Genomic DNA, 26,218 nt, shown 5'->3' on the forward strand with positions numbered 1-26,218 from the left:
CTTCTGGGTCACATGATTTATCTTCTCATGTATTCATTCTGCAGATATTTATTGGACACCACAGAGTGCCGAGCCCTACGCACGGCATGGGGTTCTGCAGACCAGGAGTTTCACGCTCAAAGCTCACAGTCTGGTGGGGGTGCTGCAGGCAAGGAAGCAGTCACTCCAGGGCCCTCTGGGAAAACAGAGAAGGAACACCTAAATCAGCCCCCAGCAGAGTCTTCCTAAAGAAGGTGACATCAGAGCTGAGTTTTAAAGGAGGGCTGGGAGTTACCCGGACATTGCAAAGCCACAAGGGCACGGAAGGAAGAGGGGACAGCCGCAGCCACAGTGCAGAAGTGAAAAACAGTTCAGGGTGTGCGTTTTTCCAGGTAACTCCTGAGCATCCCGTCCCCACCAGACTCTAAGCTCCATGGGGGCAGAATAAGAATCTGCCCAGTGGCTCAGCGTAGGTGAGTGAGTGACTCTCAAATAAAGTGGTAAGTGAACAGCAGTGGTTGGTATGAATTTGCACACAGGGCAAAGCAGGGAGGCTCACGTTCTTGGCTCCCAGACCCACCCTGACCCACCTTTCCAAACTACATCATGGGTATGTGGTGGCAACCCCTGCTCTGGGGTGCTGGGGGAGTTAATTAGCAAGCTAAGTGCGGATCATTTTGCTCTTCTTCAGCTAAATGATTAAGCAAGGCAGCCAGGCTCCCTGAGGGGGCCCTGGAGGTGTCCACTTTGGCTCCCTGCTCCTGTGGGGGAAGACGGGGGCTGCTGTGTTGGTTTCCTGCTTTGTGCTTCCACTGGGGTAGATGAGGACTACCCTGCTTCCATATTTCCCCCAGATGTGTCTCCTTCCCTGGAGAGAAGAAAAGGTAGCAGAACTGAGATTTGACCTGAGGGAGCCCACTGATCACATGTCTCAAGTTTTAGCTTGTCCAGAAAGGTTCCGAGTGGATTGGAAAGAGCTTGGGCTCTGGAGTCAGGTGGATCTGAGCTGGAATTGTGGTTCCACCATTTCCATCAGTATCACTTCCAGCCAGTCACCTCCCTTCTCCATGCCTCAGTTTCCTCGTCTGTAAAAAAGGAAGTTATCTGCCAGGCATGATGGCTCATGCTACTCGGAAGGTTGTCTTTCCAGCTACTAGGAAGGCTGAGGTGGGAGGGTGGCTTGAGCCCAAGAGTTCAAGTCCAGGCTGGGCAACATAGAAAAACCCCCATATAAAAAAAAAAAAAAAAAAAAAGGAAATACTCCTGTTTACCTCTGGGGATGGGGTGGAGACAGGAGGTGATTTAAAAACCAAATTGAAGCAATGCAGGTAGAGGTGCTGTTAGCAATCCCTGGCACATCTAAATGCTCCATGGGTGTGTTTTTTCCCCCTTCCTCTGAGACAGAGTCTCGTTCTGCCGCCCAGGCTGGAGTGCAGCGGGGCCATCTCGGCTCACTGCAACTTCTGTTTCCCAGGTCCAAGCAATCCTTGTGTCTCAGTCTCCTGAGCAGCTGGGATTACAGGCGCTCACCACCAGACCTGGCTAATTTTTGTATTTTTGGTAGAGACGAGTTTTCGCCATGTTGGCCAAGCTGGTCTTAAACTCCTGACCTCAAATAATCTGCCCGCTTTGGCCTCCCAAAGTGCTGAGATTACAGGCGTGAACCACCGTGCCTGGCCTGTTTTTTTTCTGTGTGTGTGTGTGTGTGTGTGTGTGCGCGCGCGCGCGCGCGCGCACATGCACATCCTCCCTCATGACCCTCGTGGAAATCCAGGCCCTGTTGCGGGGGGCTTGGTAGCCCACCAGGGCTTGGTAGCCCACCAAGGCTTTGCCAGCCTCTGGCTCTTCTCCTCGGTGCCCAGAAGTACTAAGATCAGAACCCTGAAGGGAAGGAAGGAAAAGAAGGAAGGAAATATTATTCCTACTAGTTACTGATAGGTGCCAGCCCTGGACTGGGTCCTGGAGCTGCCTGGTTTGAATCCTGCCTTTGCCACTAGCTGTATACCCTCGGGTGAGGGAGTTCACCGGGTCAAACTCTGATGCCTCTTCTGTGTACATGACTGATGATACTACCTGGCTCCAGGAGGAGCCTGGTGAGCAGCAAATGAGGTCATGAGGTTTAGAACAGAGTTTTCAGTGCCTGCTCAGTCTTAGCTGTTGGGATAAGACCTGACCCTGACTTCAAGCGGCTGATGGAGAGGTGGGGCAGAGACACACGAAAGAACAAGAACAAGACAGAGGGAGATGGCACCTGGAACACAGACTTATTCCCGGCTGCGGCCTTATCCAGGGTGCCTAGCACATAGCAGCCCAACATAAATACACACTGAGTGACGGCCATAGCAGCCCGACATAAATACACACTGAGTGACAGCGCAGAGATGCATACAGAGGACGGGGATGGCGGAGGGAGGAGAGGAGGGTCAGCTCTCTGTTCCCTCATAGGCTTGACCAGATTACCACAGGTCCCCGGGCGTGGCATTACTGAAAGCAGACTTGTCATTACACTAGGTGAGGCCGGGAGGTGGCAGGTAGATCCCTGCAGCCAGCCTTCTGTGTCTAGGCCTGTTCCTATCTTTCTTTTTTTTTTTTTCCCCCCCATGAGACAGGGTCTCACTCTGTCACCCAGGCTGGAGTTCAGTGGCGCGATCTTGGCTTGCTGCAACTTCCGCCTCCTGGGTTCAAGTGATTCTCCTGCCTCAGCCTCCTGAGTAGCTGGGATTACAGCATGCACCACCACACCTCGCTAATTTTCATATTTTTAGTAGAGACAGGGTTTCACCATGTTGGTCAGGCTGGTCTCTAAATCATGACCTCAAGTGATCCACCTGCCTTGGCCTCCCAAAGTGCCGGGATTATAGGTGTGAGCCACTATGTCCAGCTAGGGCTGTTCCTATTTTAGGAGGAGGAAACCATCATTACAGGAGTTTCAGTACCGTGTCCATAATCCCACGCCAGTCAGAGGCAAGGGAGTTCTTTTGTTTTTTGTTGTGTTTGGTCTTTTGTTTTTTTTTTTCTTTTGAAACACTCTGTCACCCAGGCTGGAGTGCTGTGGCACGATCAGGATTCATTGCAACCATGACCTCCCAGCCTCAAGCCATCTTCCTGCCTCAGCCTCCCCCGCAACTGGGACTACAGGCGCATGCCACTATGCCTGGCTAAATTGTTTGTATTTTTTGTAGAGACAGGGTTTTGCCATGTTACCCAGGTTGGTCTTGAACTCCTGGGCTCAAGCAATCCACCCACCTTGGCCTCCCAAAGTGTTGGGATTAGAGGTGTGAGCCCCTGTGCCTGGCCAAGGGAGTCCTTTTGAATGTCTGCCTGGCCGCCTCTCTTCCCAGCCCGACACCTCAGCCATCGCTTGCCAGGTGTGTTGAACTCCTCTTAGGGCCAAATCATGCTCTTGTTCTCTCACCTCCTCCAGGCCTTTGCAGTGGCTGTTCCCTGTGCTAGGAACACTGTCTCCCCAGCCCCATCTGGCTGACCTCTCATCACCCCATCACCCTCAGGTGTTTAGATATCACATCCACTTGGAAGTCTGAACTTGTGGTTGGGTGACTCACCTGTGTGCTCCCACAGCCCCGAGGCCACTTCTGTTTTGAATGCATCATGTGATGTTGTGATTGCTGGTTTGTCGCCCCCATTAGGACTTAAAACTTGGCGAGAACAGAGATCAAGTCTCCTGTATATTTCATTTTATTCCCAGCACAGTGCATGGCACATAGCCGATACTCAAAACACATACGCCGAAGGTAATTAATTCATGAAAGTGTTGCAAATATTTCTTCCTTCAGTATATTTTCCCTGAAGCAGGCAGTGTGAATTCAGTTGCAAGGGTCTACTAGACTTGGAGTTAAGCAGGTTCTATTCTCAGCTCTTTCACTTATAAGTCATGGACCTTTGATGAATCAGCAGCCTTCTCTAAGCCTCAATGTTCTCCCCTATATCATGGGGATAGTATTCATGATGTGAAGATTGAACAGGACCATACCTTTAATATGAATGAAGCCTTTTGATCACTGCAGCTTATAAGTGCTGGCCTCAATTTATTAATTAGTGAAACAACAAGGTAAGCAGAGGAAAGGGGTCCTTGGAAAACATGACCCCAGCCCTCCCCCTGTCATTCCCCAGGAGTAGATGATGACAGTCATTGTCATGGCAACATTGTACAAGCCAGTCACCATGCACATACTATAAGCCAGCCACTGTCCTGGGCACTTTCCATTCATCCATTTCTTCATCCATTGAACCAGTATTTTTTGACCACCTATTCTGTGCCAGGCCTAGGACTAGGTCCTGGGAATACAGCAGCAAAGAAGCAGAGCATGCACTTTCAAGGGACTTAGATAAACAAGATGCTGAAATCAATAGGCAATATGTCAGATGGAGACAAAACAGGGAGTGTCATGGTTGCAGGGCAGGGCGGGGAGGGCGCTGCTCTTTTAGACAGTGGTGGGGGGCAGGGAGAAGGTAACATTTATGCAAAGCCTTGAAGGAAGCAAGGGAGTGTGCCATGCGGATATGTGGGGAAGAGGATTCCAGGCTGGGGAAACAGCATATGTAAAGGCCCTGAGGTGGAAACATGCTTGGCAAGGTTAAGAAGCAATCAGCCAGTGTGGCTGGAGCAGAAGAAGGGGCAGGGCAACTTCATGGGCAGGCACCCTGTGCAGAAGGCCCAAACACTTGGCTTAATGCTCCACTGTTGCCGTATGATTTTATGACTGTTACCCAGGCTGCTGGAGTGTGCAGTAGTGCAATCTCGGCTCACTGCAACCTCCGCCTCCTGTATTCAAGTGATTCTCATGCTTCAGCCTCCCGAGTAGCTGGGATTACAGGCATGCACCACCACGCCCAGCGAAGTTTTGTATTTTTAGTAGAGACAGGGTTTCACCTGTCTACCGCCATGCCCAGCTAATTTTTTGTATTTTTAGTAGAAACGGGGTTTCACCATGTTAGACAGGCTGGTCACAAACTCCTGACCTCAGGTAATCCGCCTGCATCCACCTCCCAAAGTGCTGGGATTACAGGTGTGAGCCACTGCGCCCAACCAAGATTCTTAGTGTGTTAACAAGGGGCCCTGCATTTTAATTTTACACGGGGTATCATAAATGATGTAGCCAGTCCCCATAGCAGTAGATGTAGTCAAAGAGGTGGTGGGGATCACAGCTCAGAGGCCACTCCCAGGCCTGGGTGTGCTCTGGCCTCCTCCCATCTTGCCATGGAAGCCAGCCCACCAGAGATGCTCCAGCCACGCCATCCTGATGCTACCCTGATGACAGTCTAACTATTTCTTCTCTGTGTTAGTTTCCTGTGGGTACTGTAACAAATAACCACAAACCTTGTGGCTTAAAACAACACAACCGTATTATCTTATACTGCTGGAGGTCAAATGTCCAAAATCCATGTCACTGGGCTAAAGTCAAGGTGCCAGTCCTTTAGGAGGCGCTGGGGGACAATCCATTTTCTTGTCTTCTCTAGCTTCTAGAAGCTCCCTGCCTTCCTTGCCTCTGGTCCCCTTCTCTATTTTTAAAGTGCATCTCTCCAACCTCTTTGTCTGTTGCCTCATTGTCTTCCTTTACCCTGACCCTTTTGCCTTCCTCTAATAAGGATCCTTGTGATGACATTAGGCCTGTCCAGGTCACCTAGACTAATCTCCTCATCTCAGGAGCCTTAATTTCATCACATCTACATGTGCACAAAATTCCTTTCGCCCTGTAATGTAACAAATTCATAGGTTCTGGGGATTGGGATATGGACATCTTTGGTGGGGGGAGGGCATTATTCAGCCTCCCACATCCCCTACTTTGCTAATGAGGAAACTGAGGCCCAGAGAAGTGATATGACTTGGGCAGAGTCGCCCTCCCAGCAGGACAGATCCACACTTGAGGACCCTGTCTGTCAAGTTTGAAGTCATGGGCTCTGGACTACCAGGAAAGGAGATACCCTCCGCCCATCTTTTTCTGTCTCCCTCCACTCCCTAGTGTTTTGGGAAACAGCCAGGCTTGGGCAGTTTAGCCCAGAGCATTTGTGCTGAAGACTGTAGCTGACACGGGGACAGATAAGCTCATCCATCCACCTGGGACCAGGACAGAGGGAAGAGACCGCCTTTCTGTAGCTAACAGGGTCCCAGGCCACTATGGGCTTTATCATCAACATCTTATAATGAGGCCTCTCCTGGGTACTGGGGAGCAGGGCCCTGTGTGCAGGGAAGCTGCTGATGTAGTTGCTGGGGCACGTGGGCTAGGCCCTTCCTGTTCATGGGGCCAACGCTTTTAGATCAAGGGAACCATGGCCAATGAAATTGGGTGCCCCACTGCTGCTGTTAACAGGAATATTTTTACTCACAGCCTAGCAACTCCTATGGGGCCTCAGCCTGGCCCCAAGGACTCTGCCAGCTGGCCCCTGGGGCCATAGCACCAGAGGCAATCGTGGCCTCCTCCTCTTCCTCCCCCTCCTTGCCAGAATTGCAGAGAGAGGATCTGTATAGGAAATTGGGGGTGAGAGCAAGAAAATGACACATTTTCATCAGCTCTAGTTTTTAATAATGAGTGTCGAGTTATCTAGTGGCAGATGTTGTGGGTAAGAGCATCCGTACAGACATCAGAGACCTGTATTCAAATCCCACCTCTGCTATATCTGAGCTCTGTAAGCATAGGCAAAATGGTGAACTTCTCTGAAACTGAGCCTCAGTTTCTCTCATCTGCAAAGTGGAAGTAACAATTTCCCCCATCATGGGGTTGTTATAGTCTATTTTTAAAGTGGGTAAGCAAAATTTCAGCTTGTGGCCTTAAAAAAATAACATGTATGAGGTATAAAAACAAAAAATAACAAATACTTGTGCACCCAGCTTAAAAAGTAGAGAACTGCTAGTTTCTTAGAAACCCCTTGTGTATACCTCCTGGGTTCCATCCATCTTCCTCCCTCCCTTTGCCCATAAGAAAACAGTTTCATGACTACCATTTGTTTGTTTTCCTTGTGTCTGGCCTTTGTAGTTTTTTTGTTTTTGTTTTGTTTTGTTTTTTGAGAAAGAGTCTCGCTCTGTCGCCCAGGCTAGAATACAGTGGTACGATCTCAGCTCACTGCAACCTCCACCTTCTCGGTTCAAGCAATTCTCATGCATCAACTTCCCAAACAGCTACAACTACAGGCACGTACCACCATGCCCAACTAATTTTTGTAGTTTTAGTAGAGACGGAGTTTCACCATGTTGGCCTAGCTGGTCTTCAAGTGATTTGCCTGCCTCAGCCTCCCAAAGTACTGGGATTACAGGTGTGAGCCACCGCATCTGGACTGCTTTTGTTTTTTAAATAGAGACAGGAGGTCTCATGATGTCTCTCAGGCTAGTCTTGAACTCCTGGCTTCTAGCGATCCTCATGCCTCAACCTCCCAAAGTGCTGGGATTACAGGCATGAGCCACTGCACCAGCCTGATTTTTGTAGTTTTTATGTCTTCTTCCTTGCTATTATTAAAGGTCAGAGCGTAAGCATGTATAACCTTGTCCCTTCCACGCCTAATTTCCTACTAAGTTCCTCTGATTTCCCTCTCCTCTCAGCTACCAACAGAGGACGCTACTGATAGGGAAACCAGAATGCCAAACTTGTCACTACTGTAGTACACTTAAGAATTAATAGGCTCTGAAAAGCACCACAGGGACTTTACTGTAAGTAAAGTATATGTAGCAAAGGGCTTGAACTTCCTAGAAAGTATGGAGTAAGCCCACACTTTACACTCAAACACACCTGAGTTTTGAACATCAGCCCTGCTCACCATCCTAAGCCACCAATTCTTTGCATTTCCTCAAAAAATATTTCAGTGTCATATTATGACAGGCACTGCAAAGGTGTGGGGATAAGATGATAAATGAAAGAAACAGACCAAAACAGAGTCCCTGCTCTCATTTCATTGGGGAAATCACCATGAAACTACATCAACACACAAATATAGAACTTCAAGTTTCAACAAGCACTAGAAAAAAATAAAAACAATTCATGGAGAATTCGTTTAGGAAATGGGAAAGGGCTTTCTCTGTGGGATGGACATTTGAGCTGAAACCTGTACTTACTTCCTTGACATCTGACTATGGTGTAAAAAAAAAAAAAAAAAAAATACCAGCCTGGGCAACCCAGGGAGACCTCATCTCTACAAAAAAAGTCCTTTAAAAATTATCTGGGGCATGGTGGCACACACCTGTGGTCCCAGCTACTCGGGAGGCTGAGGGGGGAGGATTGCTTGAGCCCAGGAAGTCAAGGTTGCAGTGAGCTGTGATCGCACCACTGCACTCCAGCCTGGGTGACAGAGCAAGGCCCTGTCTCAAAAAAAATAAATACATAAATTCCGCTTTTTCGTCTGCAAACCAGGGCTGGTGATATCCCTCCCAGCTTTGCCCTTAGTAACAGGCCCTGGCTCAGTGCCTGGTTCAGCACTGCCGTTCAGTAAATGTCATGTCCCTTCCTCCTGTCGTTCCTGGCTGTATATGCTGCTGGAGATCTGCAAAGGAGTGGTGTGAGTGATAGTCTCTTAAGTGATGGGAGAAATCTGCTGCTGGCAAGTGAGCTGTGAAGCCTCTAACAAGCTCACTGGACCCTCTTCAACTGGGTTTGATGGCGACCCTGTCGGAGAGAGAAGAGAGAAAGGAAGGTGTATCACTGTCAACAGGAAGCCTTCCTCCTTTTCTGGGGAAGGTGGTATCAAGGAATTGAAAGGCTGTGCTGTAGAGTCAAGTGACCTGGGTACAAGTCCCAGTTCTGCAGCAAGTAACTTGACCTCTCCTAGCCTGGTGTTCTCATGTGTAATATGGTCCGTATAATTCCTCTCCAGTGGTCTGTCATGTGGAACAGTGCCCAGCATAACGGGGGCACGCCGCAAGTGGGACCGTTACCACTATTTCCACCAGAGCAAAGATGCACTGGGGCAAACGTGCAGAGGTTTGGGGTACAAGTAAGGGGAAGAAAAAGGCAGTCAAAGGGCTCATTCACATCATGGAGGTCCGGGTTCCTGCGCCACCCTTCCCTAGGTGGGTAACCTTGGGCAGATTCCTTTATCCCTCTGATCCCCTTTCTTTGTCTGTAAGACACAGCTCCAGAACTTCCTTTACCCAGCAGCTGTGAAATCCTGCAGGCAAGTCGCGTCGCCTGGCCCCTGACTTCAAGTTTAGGGGAGCTGATGAGGTCACTCCCTGCTGGACACGGGGTCTTCGGGGTGAAATGTTCAAATAAGACAGCGGGGAGTGGACGCGCAAAGATGCGTCAAAAGGATGGAAAAGGCAGCTTTGCCCTTCGCAAACTGCGACCTCCTTTGTGGGCTAAGAGCTTCATGCTGGGGGGCCTGGTACCCGCGCGGGACTCCCGGAGGCCCGACCCGAAGCCCGTGGCGCGCAGAACGCGGCGGCCCGGGGCGCGGGGCTGTGACCTCATCGGCCGGCGCCGTCCCGCGGGGCCATGAGATCATGAGATGCCGGCGCTCGCCGAGGAGTCGATTTGTTGGGAGCGCGGGGACAGCCGGCCGCCCGACGCGGTGATCTCATCCGGGCCCGGGGGAGGAGGAGGCAAGCGGCCGGGCCAGCCCGCGCCGCCGGGAGGGGGATTAATGGCCGCCGGCGGGTGGTGACGTCACCGGCAGCACCCGTTGCCAGGGAACGCGCGGTCGCCGGCCCCGCTGGCCCCGCCCCCTACCTGCTGCGCTTCTTTCCATCCTGGCTCGCCCTTCTCTTGCCTTTTTTCCTTTTTCTTTTGTATGGAGGCATAACTTATATATTGTGGAGACCCCTAATTATAAAGCTCAGTGGATTTTTACAAACGTATGTAATCACTCAGATCAAAGTATCAACAGAGCTGTCCAACAGAAATATAAGGGGAGTCACACAGACGATTTTAAATGTTCTAGCAGTCACATTAACTAGAAAGGAACAGGTGACTTTAATTTTAATACTCTATTTTATTTAGCCTAATGTGTCCAAAATATTATTTCAACATGTAATCAACATAAAAATTTTAATGAGATGTTTTACCTTTTGTTTTTCTAAGACTTTGAAATTCCCTGTTTCTTTTGTTTTTGAGGGAGGTGTTTGTTTTTAAAGACAGTCTTACTGTGTCACCCAGGCGGGAGTTTAGAAGCACGATCATGCTCACTGCAGCCTCGACTTCCCTGGGCTCAGGTCATCCTCCTGCCTCAACCTCCCGAGTAGCTGGGACTACAGGCGCCCGCCACCACACCCGACTAATTTTTTTGTATTTTCAGTAGAGACGGGGTTTCACCGTGTTAGCCAGGATGGTCTCCATCTCCTGGCCTTGTGATCTGCCCGCCTCGGCCTCCCAAAGTGCTGGGATTACAGGCGTGAGCCACCACGCCTGGCCACCTCATCATTTTCTAGAATATTTGTTATGTATAGACTCCCATTCCTAGTATCTTCATCATCAGAGCTCTCTATGAGCCATGCCTGTGGGAAATCCAGGTGTTTCGAAGCACAAGGCCATTAGTTTGCCCTCTCATTTATCCATTGCTCATTCAGCAAATACTTCTTGGTTACCTGCCGAGTCCCACACCTTTTCTATTAGTTAAGACTGGAATCAAATAGTAACAGCAAAGAATCCAAAATAATAAGACTTAAATTTTTAAAAAATGTATCTCTTTCTCATGTAAAGGCCAAAGATAAGCAGTTCAACCCTGGGAATATGACACCTTCCAGCCCACTGTTTCACCAACCCTAGAGGGTAGGATTCCTCCTCATGGTCCAAGATGGTGGCAAGAGTACCAGCCATCACATCCAAGTTCCAGACAGTAGGATAGAGAGCGTGGGGAAGAATAAGGTGAAAGCTTCTCTGAAGTTGCTACATGACACTTATAATTGTGTTAATGGTGAAGACCCTCTTCCTGGCTTGCAGAAGGCTGTCTTCTCACTGTGTCCTTGAGTGGCAGAGAGATCTCCCATGTCTCTTCCTATAAGGGAACTAATCCCATCATGAGAGCTCTACTCTCATGACCTAATTACCTTTCAGAGGCCTTATCTTTAAACACCATGGCATTAGGGATTAGGGCTTCAACAAAAGAACTTGAAGTGGGCACAGTTCAGTCTATACCACGAGCTGAGTAGCCTTAGATGGGTACCTTAGTTTTTGTTGTTGTTGTTGTTGTTGTTGACTTGAAAGAACCATTTAATTCTCACAATTTTGCGGGTCAGGAGTCCAGTCAGGACACACTGGGTACAGCTTGTCTCTCCTCCCCATGATATCTGCTGGGGCTGGACTATCCAACATGGCATCTTCACTCCCAGGTCTGATGCATCAGCTGCAATGGCAGGGATGGCCTTCTTAAGGTCCTATATCCGGAGCCTCAGTTCTCACCGTTGGCTGGTTTCCATGTTGCTCCTCCAGTTAGTCTCAGAGCTGCTCCTCTTCCATGTGTCCTCTTCACTGAGTCTCTCCTTAGAGCTTGGGCTTCCCACAAACATGGCGGCTGGAGGAGGGAGAACAAGCAGAAGGAAGTGAAAGCTTCCTGATCTCTTAAGGCCTAGGCTTGGAAGTCCCAGATATCCCTTCTGCCTTAATTCTAGTTCGCCTTAGTTATTTTGAGCCTGCATTTTCTCATCTCTAAAATAGGGCAGCAATAACATAATGGCCACATTTCTGGATTATCATGAGGGCCAGTAATAGCTATATCATGTACTGGGCCCTTCTCATGTACCTGTGTTTTAGATTTATTGGCTTATTTAATCATAAGATCACCTCGGTGTGTTGAATACAGGTTTTACTGACATGTGAGAGCCAATGGTTAAATTTTCAGGAAATTTGCAAACAGTTGTTAAATCATTGGTAGCTTGAAGTTGGCCTTGTGAGAACATTTATACCACAGAAACTGGCAAACACAAATTAGGGCCTTTTCTTTCCCCCAGAGACCTAGTTTGCCAGCACACCACTGCATGCATATCTATATGTATGTGTGTATATATGTATGAACGTGTGTGTGTATTCAACCCCATTTACAGATGAAGAAACTGAGGGACGTAGAAGTTAAATTATTGTGCCAAATCAACCAATTTAGTAGGTGATAGATCTGACCTTAGAATCCCAAATCCTATGCCTTTAAACCACTAGGCTGTCCTGCCTCCACAGATGAAAAAATTTGTATGAAAGAGATTTGTAAACAGGCAAAGCTGTATAAATAGTCATTATTCATCTTGATACAGAAAAAATAAAAGGTTTCATGTCTGTGCATTTTTCATACACTGAAGCTGCTGACAGATACCTGATTACGTCTCTCCTCCTCCCTTCCTCCCCACTCCCGTAAGTCTTCAAATCATCTTTCCCACGTCGGTGCGTTCTTCTAAAAAATTCTCCTCTCTGTTCATTTCTTCTGCTTCTCAGCATCCTACTCTCCTTCATTTCCCACCCGCTTCTGGAGCCAGCCCTCTGTTGTTTCGGTATTTCCCATTTCTCTTCTTGTCCCACCCCTCATCTTGGCAGTGAGGAAGTCGGAATAGAATCTGCCTTCCCAACTCGACACTCCCGCCCCCTTTATCTGAATCCAAGCAGAGAACCATCCATGCCCAAGCACGTCCTGCAACAATTGCTACTGTTTCCCCTTCATGGTGGCAGGGAGGCGAGACAGCTCATAATCTGACTCCTTGTTCTCTAACGCCCCAGAGAAACCACACATCCCATTTGGTGGTCGTCAGAAATAACATGCTTAAGAAACCTGGAATTATAAAACTGCTTAATTAGAGAGAGATGGTTTTGCTGGGATATGCCCAGTTTTCCTTGGTGGTTTGATCTCCTTTTCAAAGTGGCCCACCCCCCTGGCAGCTAATTGCTACCTTTAACGGGGTACCACATAAGCTGTCACTCTCTTAATTTTATTTGCTGTGACATCAGTGCTTGCTTATAAAGAGATATTCTCTCTTCAGCATTTCAACTCTCCTCCATCAGCAAACTGTAGGAAGTTGACTTGAGTAATGAGGATGGAATCTTCAGCTTCAAGAGGTCTCCTCTGTTACATGAGCACCTACTACCTGCTGGATGCTGGGATTTGCCCAGAACCAAATTATTTTCTCCCATAAGGGGCTCACAGTCCGGTGGGAGGGATGGACAGTAAAATAATTTTTTTAATATTGTGAAAAATGCTTTGAAGGAGTGATTTAGGGGCTGGGTATGGTGACTCACACTTGTAACCAGCACTTTGGGAGGCTGAGGCAGGTGGAGCACCTGATGTCAGGAGTTCGAGACCAGCCTGGGCAACAGGGTGAAACCCCATCTCTACTAAAATACAAAAAATTAACTGGGTCTGGCAGTGGGTACCTGTAATCCCAGCTACTCAGGAGGCTGAGGCAGGAGAATTATTTGAACCCAGGAGGTAGAGGCTGCAGTGAGCCAAGATCATGCCACTGCACTCTAGCCTGGGCAACAGGGTGAGACTCCATCTAAAAAAAAAAAAAAAAAGGAGTTGTTTAGGGGAGTCTTCAAGGGCGTACACAACAGGAGCACCTAATTCAGTTAAAGAGGAATCAGGGAAGGCTTTTTGTAGGCGGTGACAGTTAGCTGATACCCAAAAGATGAATAGATGTTAGCTCAGCAAAGAGTAGAGGGGACCACTATTCCATCTGCAAAGGAAGAGCTTAGTGTCATTAAGCAACTAAAAGACAGGCAAAGAAGCTGGTATCAGAGCCTTCTGGGAAATCCTGGGGATGTGTTAGAATCCCCATCATGACTTATCTAGATTCTGATAGAACAGACCACAGGTCAGAAAACTACAGGCTACAGGCCAAATACGTCCTGCTACTTGTTTTTATAAATAAAATTTTATTGGAACACAGCCACACCCATTCACTTACCTATTGTCCGAGGCTATTTTCCTACTACAGTGACAGAGGTGAGTAGTAGCACCAGAGACCTTATGGCCTGCAAATCCTAAGTATTCACTACCTGGTTCTTTGTAGAAAAAGTTTGCCAACACTTGTTCCAGAGCCACCCAGTAGCAAGTGGGAAGTTTGGGATTTGGCCCAGAAACCAGCCTGCAGCTAAGGGGCCTGAGAATTGGAAGATCCAAAGACAGTGACCAAAACTAAACATAAGGTGGCAGGTGACAATCCTGGGTCTGATCGCAGCCTCTTTGGCTCCTGGGGCTGTGCTCTTTACCACCAACCCAGACTGGTTGTTGAGACTGGCCTACAAGGAAGGACAGAGAGGGGACCAGTATCAGCCAGACGCCAGGAGGCAGGGGCTCCCAGAGTCACAGGGACCTTTCATGGGGTAGCCGTGTCCTTACCTGTCATGAGACCAGGCAGACCAAGCAGGAGGCTGCCTACCAAGATGGTGCCCAGACCATTAACCATCTTTTCCTTCACCTCTTGGCTCTGGAACACCCTTCCTCCCTTGCCTGCCCTCATGTCTTCACCAGTTTGGCTCTTAGACATCCATTAAAGTAGTGCCTCTCAAACTCGGATGTGCACTCGGGTCACCTGGGGACCTTATTAAATTGTACATTCTATTTCAGGAGGTCTGGGGTGAGGCCTAAGAGCCTGCATTTCTAACCAGCTCCCAGGCGATGCCGATGGTGCTGGTTCATGGATCACACTTTGGGTGGCTGGAAAGATAACTTAGACTTTCTTAATCAGTTTCCCACCCCACATCCCATGCCTCAATTCTGGGGCTCCCTCCCATTTATCTCTAGCAGAGTTCTACCACACTGTATTATAGTAGTTTGCTTAGTGATGGTCTTCCTCATTGGGTAGCAAGCTTCCTAATGACAGAGATGAGGTCTTAGTTATCTTAGTTTCACCAGAGCCTGGCACTGTGTCTGGTGCATAGTAGGTGTCCAAAAATGAAAGCAAGGAAGGGAGGGAAGAAGAAAGGGAGCGGGCGAGGGAGGGAGGGGCAGAGGAAAGGGAAGGAAGACAGCATCAATGGATAAGAGGCAGGAAGGGAGGGAAGGAAGAAAGGAAACACAGATGGGTAGAAGAAAGAAAGGTAAGGAAGGAAGGAAAGAAGAGTTATATAGGGATGCGCTGAATGTAGGGAAGAGTGACAAAAGTAGGTTAAGGCCAGGCATGTAGTCCCATGTAGGGACTACAGCTCACATCTGTAGTCCCTACAGGGGACTCAGGAAGCCAAGGTAGCAGGAGGATCACTTGAGCCCAGGAGATGGAGACCAGCCTGGGCAACATACATAGACCTCATCTCTAAAAAACTCAATGTTTTAAGTGGAAAAAAAAAAACCCAGCAGGTCAAGACTGGCAGTTGAGAGAGGTTGGACAATTTGGTCCTGGGTAAGATGGAACATGCAAGAGTTGAGTTGAGAGACCCTGGGTGAGAGCAATTTGGGAGACATGAGGGAGGCATGGGGCAGCTGAGGGTGGGTGGTTCAGGAAATCAGAGTTCAAATCATGGGTATTCTGCAGATCCTGGGATCTGCAGCAGGATATGGACTGGCTTGATTAGCCCTGGCCATCCATTGAGTTGCTGTCCATTGGTCCAGCATCCATCATGCCCTTGTCCATGTAAAACAAGCATGGTGGCCACCCCCTACATCTCTGTTCTCCAATCACCCCCATCTTCCCAAAGGTTCCAGAGGGAAACCAGTATTTCCTTCCAGGGGATGTTTCTGGGACTCAGGGACTGGTGGGAGTCAGGAGGGGAAAGGAGGGCCCTTTGAGAAACAATGACCTCACAACTGGAGGTGGCCAACTAGTCACAAAAATCAGGCAGGTGGTGAGTGATGACTGGATGCCCTTTCTTGGTCCTTGGTAGATGTGGGTATATGTGCTCCAAGGAATCCTCTTCTGAGTGACCTGTGCCCAGCCGATCAAGATGGAATATAAAAGGTGGCTATAAAGTCTCTGTCCACATGCCATGCATATGATGTGATCTTGGCTCACTTCAACCTCTACCTCCTGGGTTCAAGTGATTCTCACGCCTCAGCCACCCACGTAGCTGGGATTACAGGCATGTGCCACCAAACCCGGCTATTTTTTGTATTTTTGGTAGAGATAGCATTTCACCATGTTGGCCAGACTGGTGTTGAACTCCTGGCCTCAAGAGATCTGCCCACCTCGGCCTCCCAGAGTGCTGGGATTACAGGTGTGAGCCACCACATCCAGACTCATTTCCCCTCTAATTTAAACATATCACATGCTCAGTATAAAAAATCTGGAGAGAGCAGAAAAACACAAAAAGAATGAGTATTTTTTTTTTTTTGCATTCTCTATTATTTCCATTTGGAACAATAATATGAGCATTTGCTTGGGTCAAATGATATCTTTCATCAGGATGATTTCTTTTTTAACTTTTAATTTTGAGATAATTTTAGACTTAAAGAAAAGTTGCAAAAGTAATACTGAGAGTTCCCATATACCCTTCACTCCTCTTCCCCTAATGTTGATATCTGATATACCAGAGTCCAATTAGCAAGGGCAGGAAATGAACATCAATACTGTTACTATTAACTAAACTAAAGACCTTATTCACATTTTGCCAGTTGCCCCATTGACATTATTTTGTTTTTCAATTTTGTTTGTGAGACAGGGTCTTACTCTGTCACCCAGGCTGGAGTGCAGTGGCACAATCATAGCTCACTGCAGCCGTGAACTTCTGGGCTCAAGCCATCCTCGTTCCTCAGCCTCTCAAGTAGCTGGGACCACAGGAACTCACCACCACTCCCAGATCATCTTTTGATTTTTTGTAGACACAAGGTCATTCTATATTGTCCAGGCTGGTCTTGAACTCCTGGGCTCAAGGGATCCTCCCACCTTAGCCTCCCAAAGTGCTGGGATTACAGGCGTCAGCCATTGCACCTGGCCTATTGACTTTTTTTTACAGTATAGGATTGAATCAGGGCTGGGCGCGGTGGCTCATGCCTGTAATCTTAGCACTTTGAGAGGCCGAAGTAGGTGTATCACCTGGGGTCGGGAGTTCAAGACCAGCCTGGCCAACGTGGTGAAACCCCATCTCTATTAAAAATACAAAAATTAGCCAGGCGTGGTGGTGTGCACCTGTAATCCCAGCTACTTGGGAGCCTGAGGCAGAAGAATTGCTTGACCTGAGAGGCGGAGGTTGCAGTGAGCTGAGATTGTACCACTGCACTCCAGCCTTCCTGGGTGAAAGAGCAAGACTGTCTAAAAAAAAAAAAAAAAAAAAAAGAGAGAGAGAGAGAGAATAGGATTGAATCCAAGATCCCATGTTACATTACTTGTCATGTCTCCTTAATTCTCTCCAACTTCACATTCCTTGGTCTTCTCTTTGTCTCTCATGATCTTGACATTTTTCAAGAGTGTTGGGCCCCTTCAACTTGGGGCCAGGTGCAATGGCTCATGCCTATAATCCCAGCACTTTGGGAGCCTGAGGTGGGAGGATCCCTTGAGCCCAGGAGTTTGAGACCAGCCTGGACAACACAGCATGACCTCATCTCTCTACAAAACCAAAAAAAAAAAAAAAGGAGAGAGAGAGATCTATGTCTCTTGGATTTGTCTCTTGTTTTCTCATGATTAGATTAGAATTCATTGATGAGTTTTGGCGACAATACCACAGAAGTGATACTATGTCTTTTCAGGACATCATGTCAGAGGGTTCAGGATGTCAAAATGACTTCTCACTGGGGATGTTAACCTTTATCACCTGATTAATATGATGTATGTTTGCTTTCTTCACCATGAAGTTGCTATTTCTTCAGGATACATTTTTAATGGCTGTATGACTTTCCATTACAGATCTCTAACATAATCAGACCCTTTTTTGTACATCTTGTTTGTTACTCTTTTTTTTCTTTAGTATTACAAAGAATGCTATAGTGACCATTCTTATAGGCACATCTTTGCACATATCTCTGATTATTTTGTTAGGGTAAATTGCCAGACATAAAATTGTTGGCATAAAGATTATTCATATTTTTACAGATATGGATGCTTGGGGCAGGGTTGTTTGTTTGATTTAATCAGCTTTATAGAAGCAGGATTTAAATACAATAAATTGCGTATATTAGGAGTGTATATTTCAATTAGTTTTGGCAAATGTGCACACCCATGTGTCCCCCATCCCAATCAAGATATAAAATATTTCATATTTCTAGGCCAGGTGCAGCAGCTCACACCAATAATTCCAACACTTTGGGAGGCTGACGAGGGGCAGATTGCTTGAGCTCAGGAGTTCGAGACCAGCCTGGGCAACATCGTGAAATTCTGTCTTTACTAAAAATACAAAAAAAATTAGCCAGATGTGGTGGCGTGTACCCGTGGTCCCATTTACTTGGGAGTCTGAGGTGGAAGAATCGCTTGAACTTGGGAGATCAAGGCTGCAGTGAGCCATAGTTGCACAACTGCACTCCAGCCTGGGCAACATAGCAAGACCTTGTCTCAAAAAAAAAAGAAAAAAAAATATATATATATATATATATTTCTCGTTCTATCCCTTTCCAAAATTTCCTGACACCTCCTTGCAGTCAGTTCTCCCCACCCCTTACCCGAGACAACCAGGGATCTGATTTCTATTATCTCAGATTAGTGTTACCTATTCTAGGACTTAGTATAAACCAGAATTATGCAACAAATACTCTTCCATGACTGTCTTCTTTGATTCGACATAATGTTTGTGACATTCACCCATGTCATCGCAAACGTTAGGCATTCATGTATTCTTATTGCTGGGCAGTATCCTGTTGTATAAATACACGATCGTTTGTTTATCTGTTCTTCCATTGATGGGCGTCTGGGCTGCTTCCAGTTTGGGGATTTTATGAATGAAGCCACTAAGGGCATTGGCATACATGTGGACACATGTTTCATTTCTCTGGGGTAAATAGCTCAGACTGGAGTTGCTGGGTCATAAAGGAGGTAGGTATTCAACTTTATTCGACACTACAGAGTGGGCTTATTTTCATCTCCATTTCACAACACAGGCCACAGAAAGCTTGAGGGACTTGTCCAAGGTCAAGGGAAGGAAGATAAATAGGATTTTTCTCCAGGAATAATGCTAGGTGCTTATCCTGTTCATCTCCTTTAATCCTCAAAGCAACCCCGTAAGGTGGGAGTTCTGATTCCCACTCTGTCAATGGGGAAACTAAGGGTCATGAACATCCAGCAAGGTCAGGTTCAATCCCAGCCCAGTGTGAGTACCTAAGTCGTGTTCTTTTTTTTTTTTGAGATGGAGTCTCACTCTGTTGCCCAGGCCGAAATACAGTGGTGTGATCTTGGCTCACTGCAACCTCCGCCTCGAAGTCAAAGCGATTCTCCTGCCTCAGCCTCCTGAGTAGCTGGGATTATCGGTGCGCCACCACGCCCAGCTACTAATTTTTGTATTTTTAGTAGAGTTGGGGTTTCGCCATGTTGGCCAGGCTGGTCTCGAACTCCTGACCTTAAGTGATCCACCTGCCTCAGCCTCCCAAAGTGCTGGGATTACAGGCATGAGCCACCACACCCGGCCCCTGTTTTCTCTCAACACAACTAGGTATTCATCCTGCCTCCTTGGAAGAGAGCAGGTGGTAGAGCTAGGAAGGACACGTATCTCCCTGCTTTGGGCCTTATGGCCTGGGCTTACCTGCATTCTGTGCCCATCCTGCCTGGGCCCCTGAGAGCAGTCGCTGTGATGCTCGAGTCAGCCCTCTAAAGATGAGGATGGCCTGGATGCGGAGGGCAGGGACTGTGCCCCCACCTTGGGCTTTGAGCCCTCCAAGCTGCTGCGAGACCCAGAGGGTGACCCACTCTCCAGCCCTCTGCCCGAAGGTGTAGAGTTTCTCCTACCCTGAAACTCGATCCTCAATCCTGGGCACTTTGATCTTCTGGGCTGCTGGGTGGCGGCTGAGGGCAGCGGGCAGGGGCCGCGTCTCCCTGGCCATATCGCAGCCCCATTAGGAGCTGGCCTGAGTGCTTTCCAGAGCTGATTAATGGCCTGCCTGTGACCTGGAATGTCATCACTACCCAGGGCAGGGGGCCCCCCAGCCGGGTCCTTTGGGTCTTTACTGCTAATAATAATTGATGTTCTCCGTGTGGTTGCAGGGAAAGTTCTATCTGGTCATCGAGGAGCTGAGCCAGCTGTTCCGATCCCTTGTCCCCATCCAGCTGTGGTACAAATACATCATGGGTGACGACTCCTCCAACAGCTACTTCCTGGGAGGGGTCCTGATCGTTCTCTACAGCCTCTGCAAGGTGAGGTGGCCCCAAGGCTGGAGGGCCAGCCTAAGGAGGGCCCCATTCAGTAAGGCCTCAGGGGGCCCTGGGGGAGCCTAGAGCACCCATGCTGATTTATTTCTTTATTTATTTTAATTGAGGGAAAATTCACACGACATGAAATTAACCACGAACTGTTTTGAGATAGAGTCTCACTCTGTTGCCCAGGCTGGAGTTCAGTGGCGCAATCTTGGCTCACTGCAACCTCTGCTCCTGGGTTCAAGTGATTCTCTTGCCTCAGCCTCCCAAATAACTGGGACTACAGGTATCCACCACTACGCCCAGCTAATTTTTTGTATATTTAGTAGAGACGGGGTTTCACCATGTTGGCTAGGCTGGTTTTGAACTCCTGACCTCAAGTGATCTGCCCACTTCTGCCTCCCAAAGTGCTGGGATTACAGGCGTGAGCCACCTCGCCCAGCCTCCAGTAACTATTTTAAAGTGTACAATTAAATGACATTGAGCGGATTCACAACGTCACGCAACCACCACCACCTCTGTCTAGTTCCAAGACATTTTCATCACCCTGAAAAGAAACCTTGTACCCATTAAGCAGTCACTCCCCATTCTTCCAACCTCCCCTTCCCACAGACCCTGGCAACCACAAATCTTCTTTTTCTGTCTCTATCAATATACTTATTATGAATGTTTCATATAAACAGAATCATGTAATAGGTGCCCTTTTGTATCTGACATTTTCATTTAACATTGTATTTTTGAGGTTCATCCACATTGTAACATGTATCAGTATTTTTTCTGGTTTAATCTACCCTAATTTCTCACCTATGAAGCTTACCATATGATATTCTTTCCAATAGTCATCTTCACAAACCCTTCAAGGTACATACTATTATTACTCCCTTTTTTTTTTTTTTTAGACCGAGTCTCGCTCTGTTGCCCAGGCTGGAGTGCAGTGGCAAAATCTCGGCTCATTGCAACCTCCGCCTCCTGGGTTCAAGCGATTCTCATGCCTCAGCCTCTCTGGTAGCTGCGATTATAGGCATTCACCACTATACCTGGCTAATTTTTGTATTTTTAGTAGAGATGGGGTTTCACCATGTTGGCCAGGCTGGTCTCGAACTCCTGACCTCAAGTGATCCACACGCCTCAGCCTCCCAAAGTGCTGGGATGACAGGCATGAGCCACCCCACCTGGCCCCCATTATTCCCATTTTACAAGTTAAGGAACTGAGGTTCAGGGAGGTTAGAAACTGAGGTTACTTGCCCAAGATCACTCAGGTAAAGACAACAGAACAAGCATTGAACCCAGGCAGGCAGCCTCTAAAGCCAAAAGCTCCCAACCACACTTCTACCAAATGTTTTCTATCTCTCTTACCTCAAAAATAGTATCCGTGCTAAATTGCACACCCTCAACTCCTCAAATTAGTATGCAGTGCTTTTCTTTTCATCATTAGTACAAATCAGAGGATTTTTTACCCCCTAAAAATCCGTACATCCTTCTTTTTCTCTTTGGCTCTCCATTTCTAGCTTTAGACAATCCTGGGAGGATGCATGAGTTCTTCTCTCTCCTTCCTTCCAGCAGGACTGGCCAGGCAATCCACGCAGTATCAGCCATTGGGGCGTACTGATTACTTGCTGGTTCTGATCAACACAGTGGCTGACTGGAGTGCTAGATGGAGAAGGGTTATCAGGGTGGGCTGTGCTCAGAGTGAGAGTGCTGTGATGGATTAGCAATGCCTGCCTTGGGCTTGGGAGGGGAAATAGGCACTATATGTGCTATATATTTGCTATACTGGCCTAGGTAGCAGGGGAAACTGTTGATGTTAGGCAGCAAGACAAAAGCCATGCAACACTGTTGGGAAGGAAGAAGTGCAAATGGGAAGAGGGGCCCTAAAAATGTTCTGAATCAAAAATGGATGGAGGGTGAGGGGATGGGGTGAGGTGATTATGCAGGGGTTACGAGAGATCCTTGGGTACTTTTCAGCCACCACCCTGCTCTCCTTTCAGTCCTTCGACATCTGTGGACGCGTGGGCGGAGTTAGGAAAGCCCTGAAGCTTCTCTGCACCTCTCAGGTGAGTTGGCTTCAGGTGGTCCCCACTGAGGTATGGGCAATTAGGAGCTGGAAACAGCAGTGGCCCCTTCCTCAGCCCACAGATATCACAGTGCTCCTGAGGGCATGGCTCCCAAGAGTGTCCATAGCTATATTTGCCTCTCCCCTCCCTCAAACAGAACTATGGAGTCCGAGCCACTGGGCAGCAGTGCACAGAAGCCGGTGACATCTGTGCCATTTGTCAGGCCGAGTTCCGAGAGCCTCTGATTCTCCTGTGCCAGGTGAGCGGGGCTCAGGCGGGACCATTGGAGACTGAGGCTGGGGAGAGCAGGACCCTTCCCCATGGGCAGTCCTTGGGTCTCTGGCATGGGTCTCTGGGGAGCAATCCAGTTAAGACCAGAGTCAGCCAAACCTGGGTTTCAATCTCACCTCTGCCTCTTAGTAGCTGGGTGGACTTGGGCACGTTATTTCACCTCTCTGAGCCTTGGTTTCCTTAGCAAAATGTAGACATGCCAAATTCAGTATAGTGTAACATCACAATATCCTGCATGTGAATTTCAGCAGCATTCTTGACCCCCCATGGGTCAGTCACTGTCTCTCTGAGCCTTGGTGTTTCTCATGTCTAAAATGGATATCATAGTAGCCAGGGGCAGTGGCTCACGCCTGTAATCCCAGCATTTTGGAAGGCTGAGGCAGGCAGATCACCTGAGGTCAGGAGTTCGAGACCAGCCGGGCCAACATGGTGAAACCCTGTCTCTACTTAAAAAAAAAAAAAACTACAAAAATTAGCCAGGCATGGTGGCACACACCTGTAGTCCCAGCTACTCTGGAGGCTGAGGCAGGAGAATTGCTTGAACCTGGGAGGTGGAGGTTGCAGTGAGCTGAGGTCATGCCACTGCACTCCAGCCTGGACAACAGAGCAAGACTACATCTCAAAGAAAAAAAGGACATAATAATAACATCTACTTCACAGAGCTATTATTATGATTAAAGTAGATCATCCATGGAAAGAGCTAGATTTCGATTATTCAACCATAGAAGTTGATAGAATTATGCTTGTTATCCCTATAATTATTATTACCATTTGTTTTCATTAGGCGTGGGTCACCAGCCCACAGTCGTAAGTGCTGGCCTGTTCCTTTTAACTCCCTAAATGCGTCCCTCCTCCTCCTCCTGACATCAGGGACTAGGTGTCAATTCAGCAAATGTGTATTGGGGTCAAAGCATCCTATCTGACACCAGGAAGGAGAGGCAGAGGGTACGCAGATCCCGTCCCCTCCTCTGGAAGCTCACAGTCTCCGCTGGGAGACAGACACTTACATAAATAACTGTGAAGTGAGGCAGGCAGTGAGAAGTGCTGTGTAAGAGAGATTCATGCAGCGTCTCGGGGGACGAGGCAGACAGCGATGAGCTCCAGGTTGGGAAGGGTTTTTGGAGGAGGCATAGCCTGGAGACCAAAAGGCATGGAAAGGCTTAGGGGTCGGGGATAGAAGGTGGGTTCCTTTTTAACATCGGCAAGCATTTTTGTTGTTGTTGTTATTGCTGTTTGGAGATTTGGAAGGGGAAGGTTGTTTTTCATGTTCAATTGTATTTTTTTTAAATGGATAATATATTTGCATGAATCAACATTCAAAAGGAAGACTAAAGAGACGTGATGACTAAACACATTCTGGGACCTGGGTTGGATCCCAGAACAGAGAAGGGACATTAGTAGAAAATGGGTTTGGTGAAATCCGAATAGAGTCTGGAGTGGAGTTAATAGTAACATATCAACGTGGGTTTCTTAGCTTTGACAAATGTACCACGGTAATGCAAGATGATAACATTAGGGGAAACTGAAACCCAGTGAGGGGTGTACTGGGATTTTCCGTTCTATCTTTGCAACTTTTCTGGAAACCTTAAATTATTCCAAAATAAAAAGTTTATATTAAAAAAATCTTTGAAAGATATAAAAAGGAGGCCTGTCACCATATGTATGTATATGTGTGTATGTATTTATATACACAAACATATCGTTTTTTAAAAAAAAATAAGTTATAGTACATTCTGCCTATTGTTTTCTGTACCTTCGTTTTTAACTTAAAACTCTATCTTAGAGATTGCTCCTTATCTGATTTTATAGCTGCATAACGTGCCATTTTATGGATAGAGCACAGTTTGTTTAACCATTCTTCTATTGATAGGCAGTTAGTAGCTGATAATCTTTTGTTATTACAAATAAGCCTGTCATGAGTGATCCAGAATGGGGAGATCAATTGCGCCAACCTGGGCCCATCGTGTTGATTAAAGGTTAATTCAAGGGAAGCATTTAGAACTGCTTCTGGCGCATAGTTAGGGTTCAATAAATATTAGCTCTCATGGGCATGCATCCCATTTCACACACACATGAGCTCTTGGTAGGACAAATTCCTAGCGGCAGAATTACTGGGTCAGAGGGTACACAGTTTTGACAGTTATTGCTAAACTGCCCTCTGTAAAGAGTGTATCCACTTACGCTCCTAGTGTGTAGTATGACACAGCCTCTTGCTCCCTCCCTTACCAACACACAGCGTTACCAAGCCTCTTTTGAGCTTTGCCAATCTGACAGGTGACAAACGGTATCTCAGTGCAGTTTTAATTTGCATTTCCCTAATTATGAGCGTGGTTGAGCATCTTTTCACATGCTTCAGAGCCATCTGTAGTTCCTTCTTGGTAGCAGGGACGATTTGAACATGATGTCAAGGTGAAAGTCTGACAAGCTCTCTAAGCCTCAGTCTGTTTGTCCCTCCTCCATTCTTCTCCTGATACCACTATGTCTTCCCACAGCTGGATTAGAAATTCTTGAAGGGGTCAGAGAAGACACCCATTGTCCCAGATCTAGGAGTAACAGCCACACCCAATGCTGGTTGAAGACTATACATATGACCAGGCCAGGCACACATTTTAGTCTTGCTCTGCTGCTGTGAGCTAGGCCTGGAAAGGCAGAGATGATTCACACAGGTAAATGGCCATGCTGATTCCTAAAAGCATTGAATGAATGAACAAATGAATGAATGACTCAGCTTCAATGTTGCTTCCTCCATAAAGCCTTTCCTGACTCTGCTTCCCCCAGACTAGTCGCCTCCCCAGCTATATGGTCTCATAGATGTCTGTGTTTTTCCTTCTTAGCACTTATTCCAATTGTTAACTAGATAGTTCATTGGGTAGTTAGATGGGCAAAGTCTGTCTCCCTTCTGCCAAATTACAAGCAACATGAGAGCAGATGCCATGTCTGTCTTGTTTAGCAGCAGAGCCACAGTATTGTCTCAGTAAATATTGGATGGATGGATGGATGGATGGATGGATGGATGGATGGATGGATGGGATGCATGGATGCATGAATGGATGCATGGATGGATGGATGGATGTGTGGATGCATGGATGGATACATGGATGCACAGATGCACAGATGGATGGATGGGTGGGTGGGTGGATGGATGGATGGATGAGATGGTTGGATGGAATGTGTAGATTAATACTATGGAGATGGATGGATGAGATGGGTGGAGGGACGGATGGGTAGACAGATGGGATGGGTGGATAGATGAATGGATAGGATGGTGGCCAGGTGGAGGAATGGGTGGGTGAATGCAAAGGTATGTGGATAGAGATATAAGTAGGTGAGTGACTGTGTGGATGGGCAAATGGATGGACAGATGGGTGAGTAAATTGGATGGGTGGGTGGGTGGGTGGATGGATGGATGGATGAATGGGTGGATGGATAGAATTAGATGGTGGCCAGGTAGAGAAGCTGGTGGGTGAGTGAAAGGTAGATGGATAGAGGGTTAAGTGGGTGAGTGACTGGATGGATGGGCAAATGGATGGACAGATGGGTGAGTAAATTGGATGGATGGATGGATGGATGGGTGGGTGGGTGGGTGGGTGGATGGGTGGATGAATGGAATTTAATGGTGTCCAAGTGGAGGAGTGGGTGGGTGAGTTAAAGGTGGCTAGATAGAGGTATAAGTGGGTGAGTGACAGTGTGGTGAGCAAATGAATGGACAGATGGGTGGGTATATAGGTGGGTGGGTGGGTGAATGGATATGTGGAAGGAAGGAAGGAAGGAA

The 26,218-nt window shown here is 47.5% G+C and overlaps 1 protein-coding gene across 1 annotated transcript in view; it reads left to right on the forward strand.

Moving 5' to 3' along the window:
* Nucleotides 1-26,218, forward strand: part of RNFT2 (ring finger protein, transmembrane 2) — a 126,837-nt gene that overhangs the window by 86,665 nt on the left and 13,954 nt on the right. Inside the window, exons 6-8 of the mRNA XM_011964395.1 lie at nt 19,952-20,101; nt 22,090-22,155; nt 22,313-22,414. Coding sequence (XP_011819785.1) covers nt 19,952-20,101; nt 22,090-22,155; nt 22,313-22,414 — 318 coding nt within the window. The remainder of the gene's footprint in view (nt 1-19,951; nt 20,102-22,089; nt 22,156-22,312; nt 22,415-26,218) is intronic.

The sequence above is a fragment of the Mandrillus leucophaeus genome, unplaced genomic scaffold (genome assembly GCF_000951045.1).
Source record: "Mandrillus leucophaeus isolate KB7577 unplaced genomic scaffold, Mleu.le_1.0 Scaffold7, whole genome shotgun sequence".
NCBI lineage: Eukaryota > Metazoa > Chordata > Mammalia > Primates > Cercopithecidae > Mandrillus > Mandrillus leucophaeus.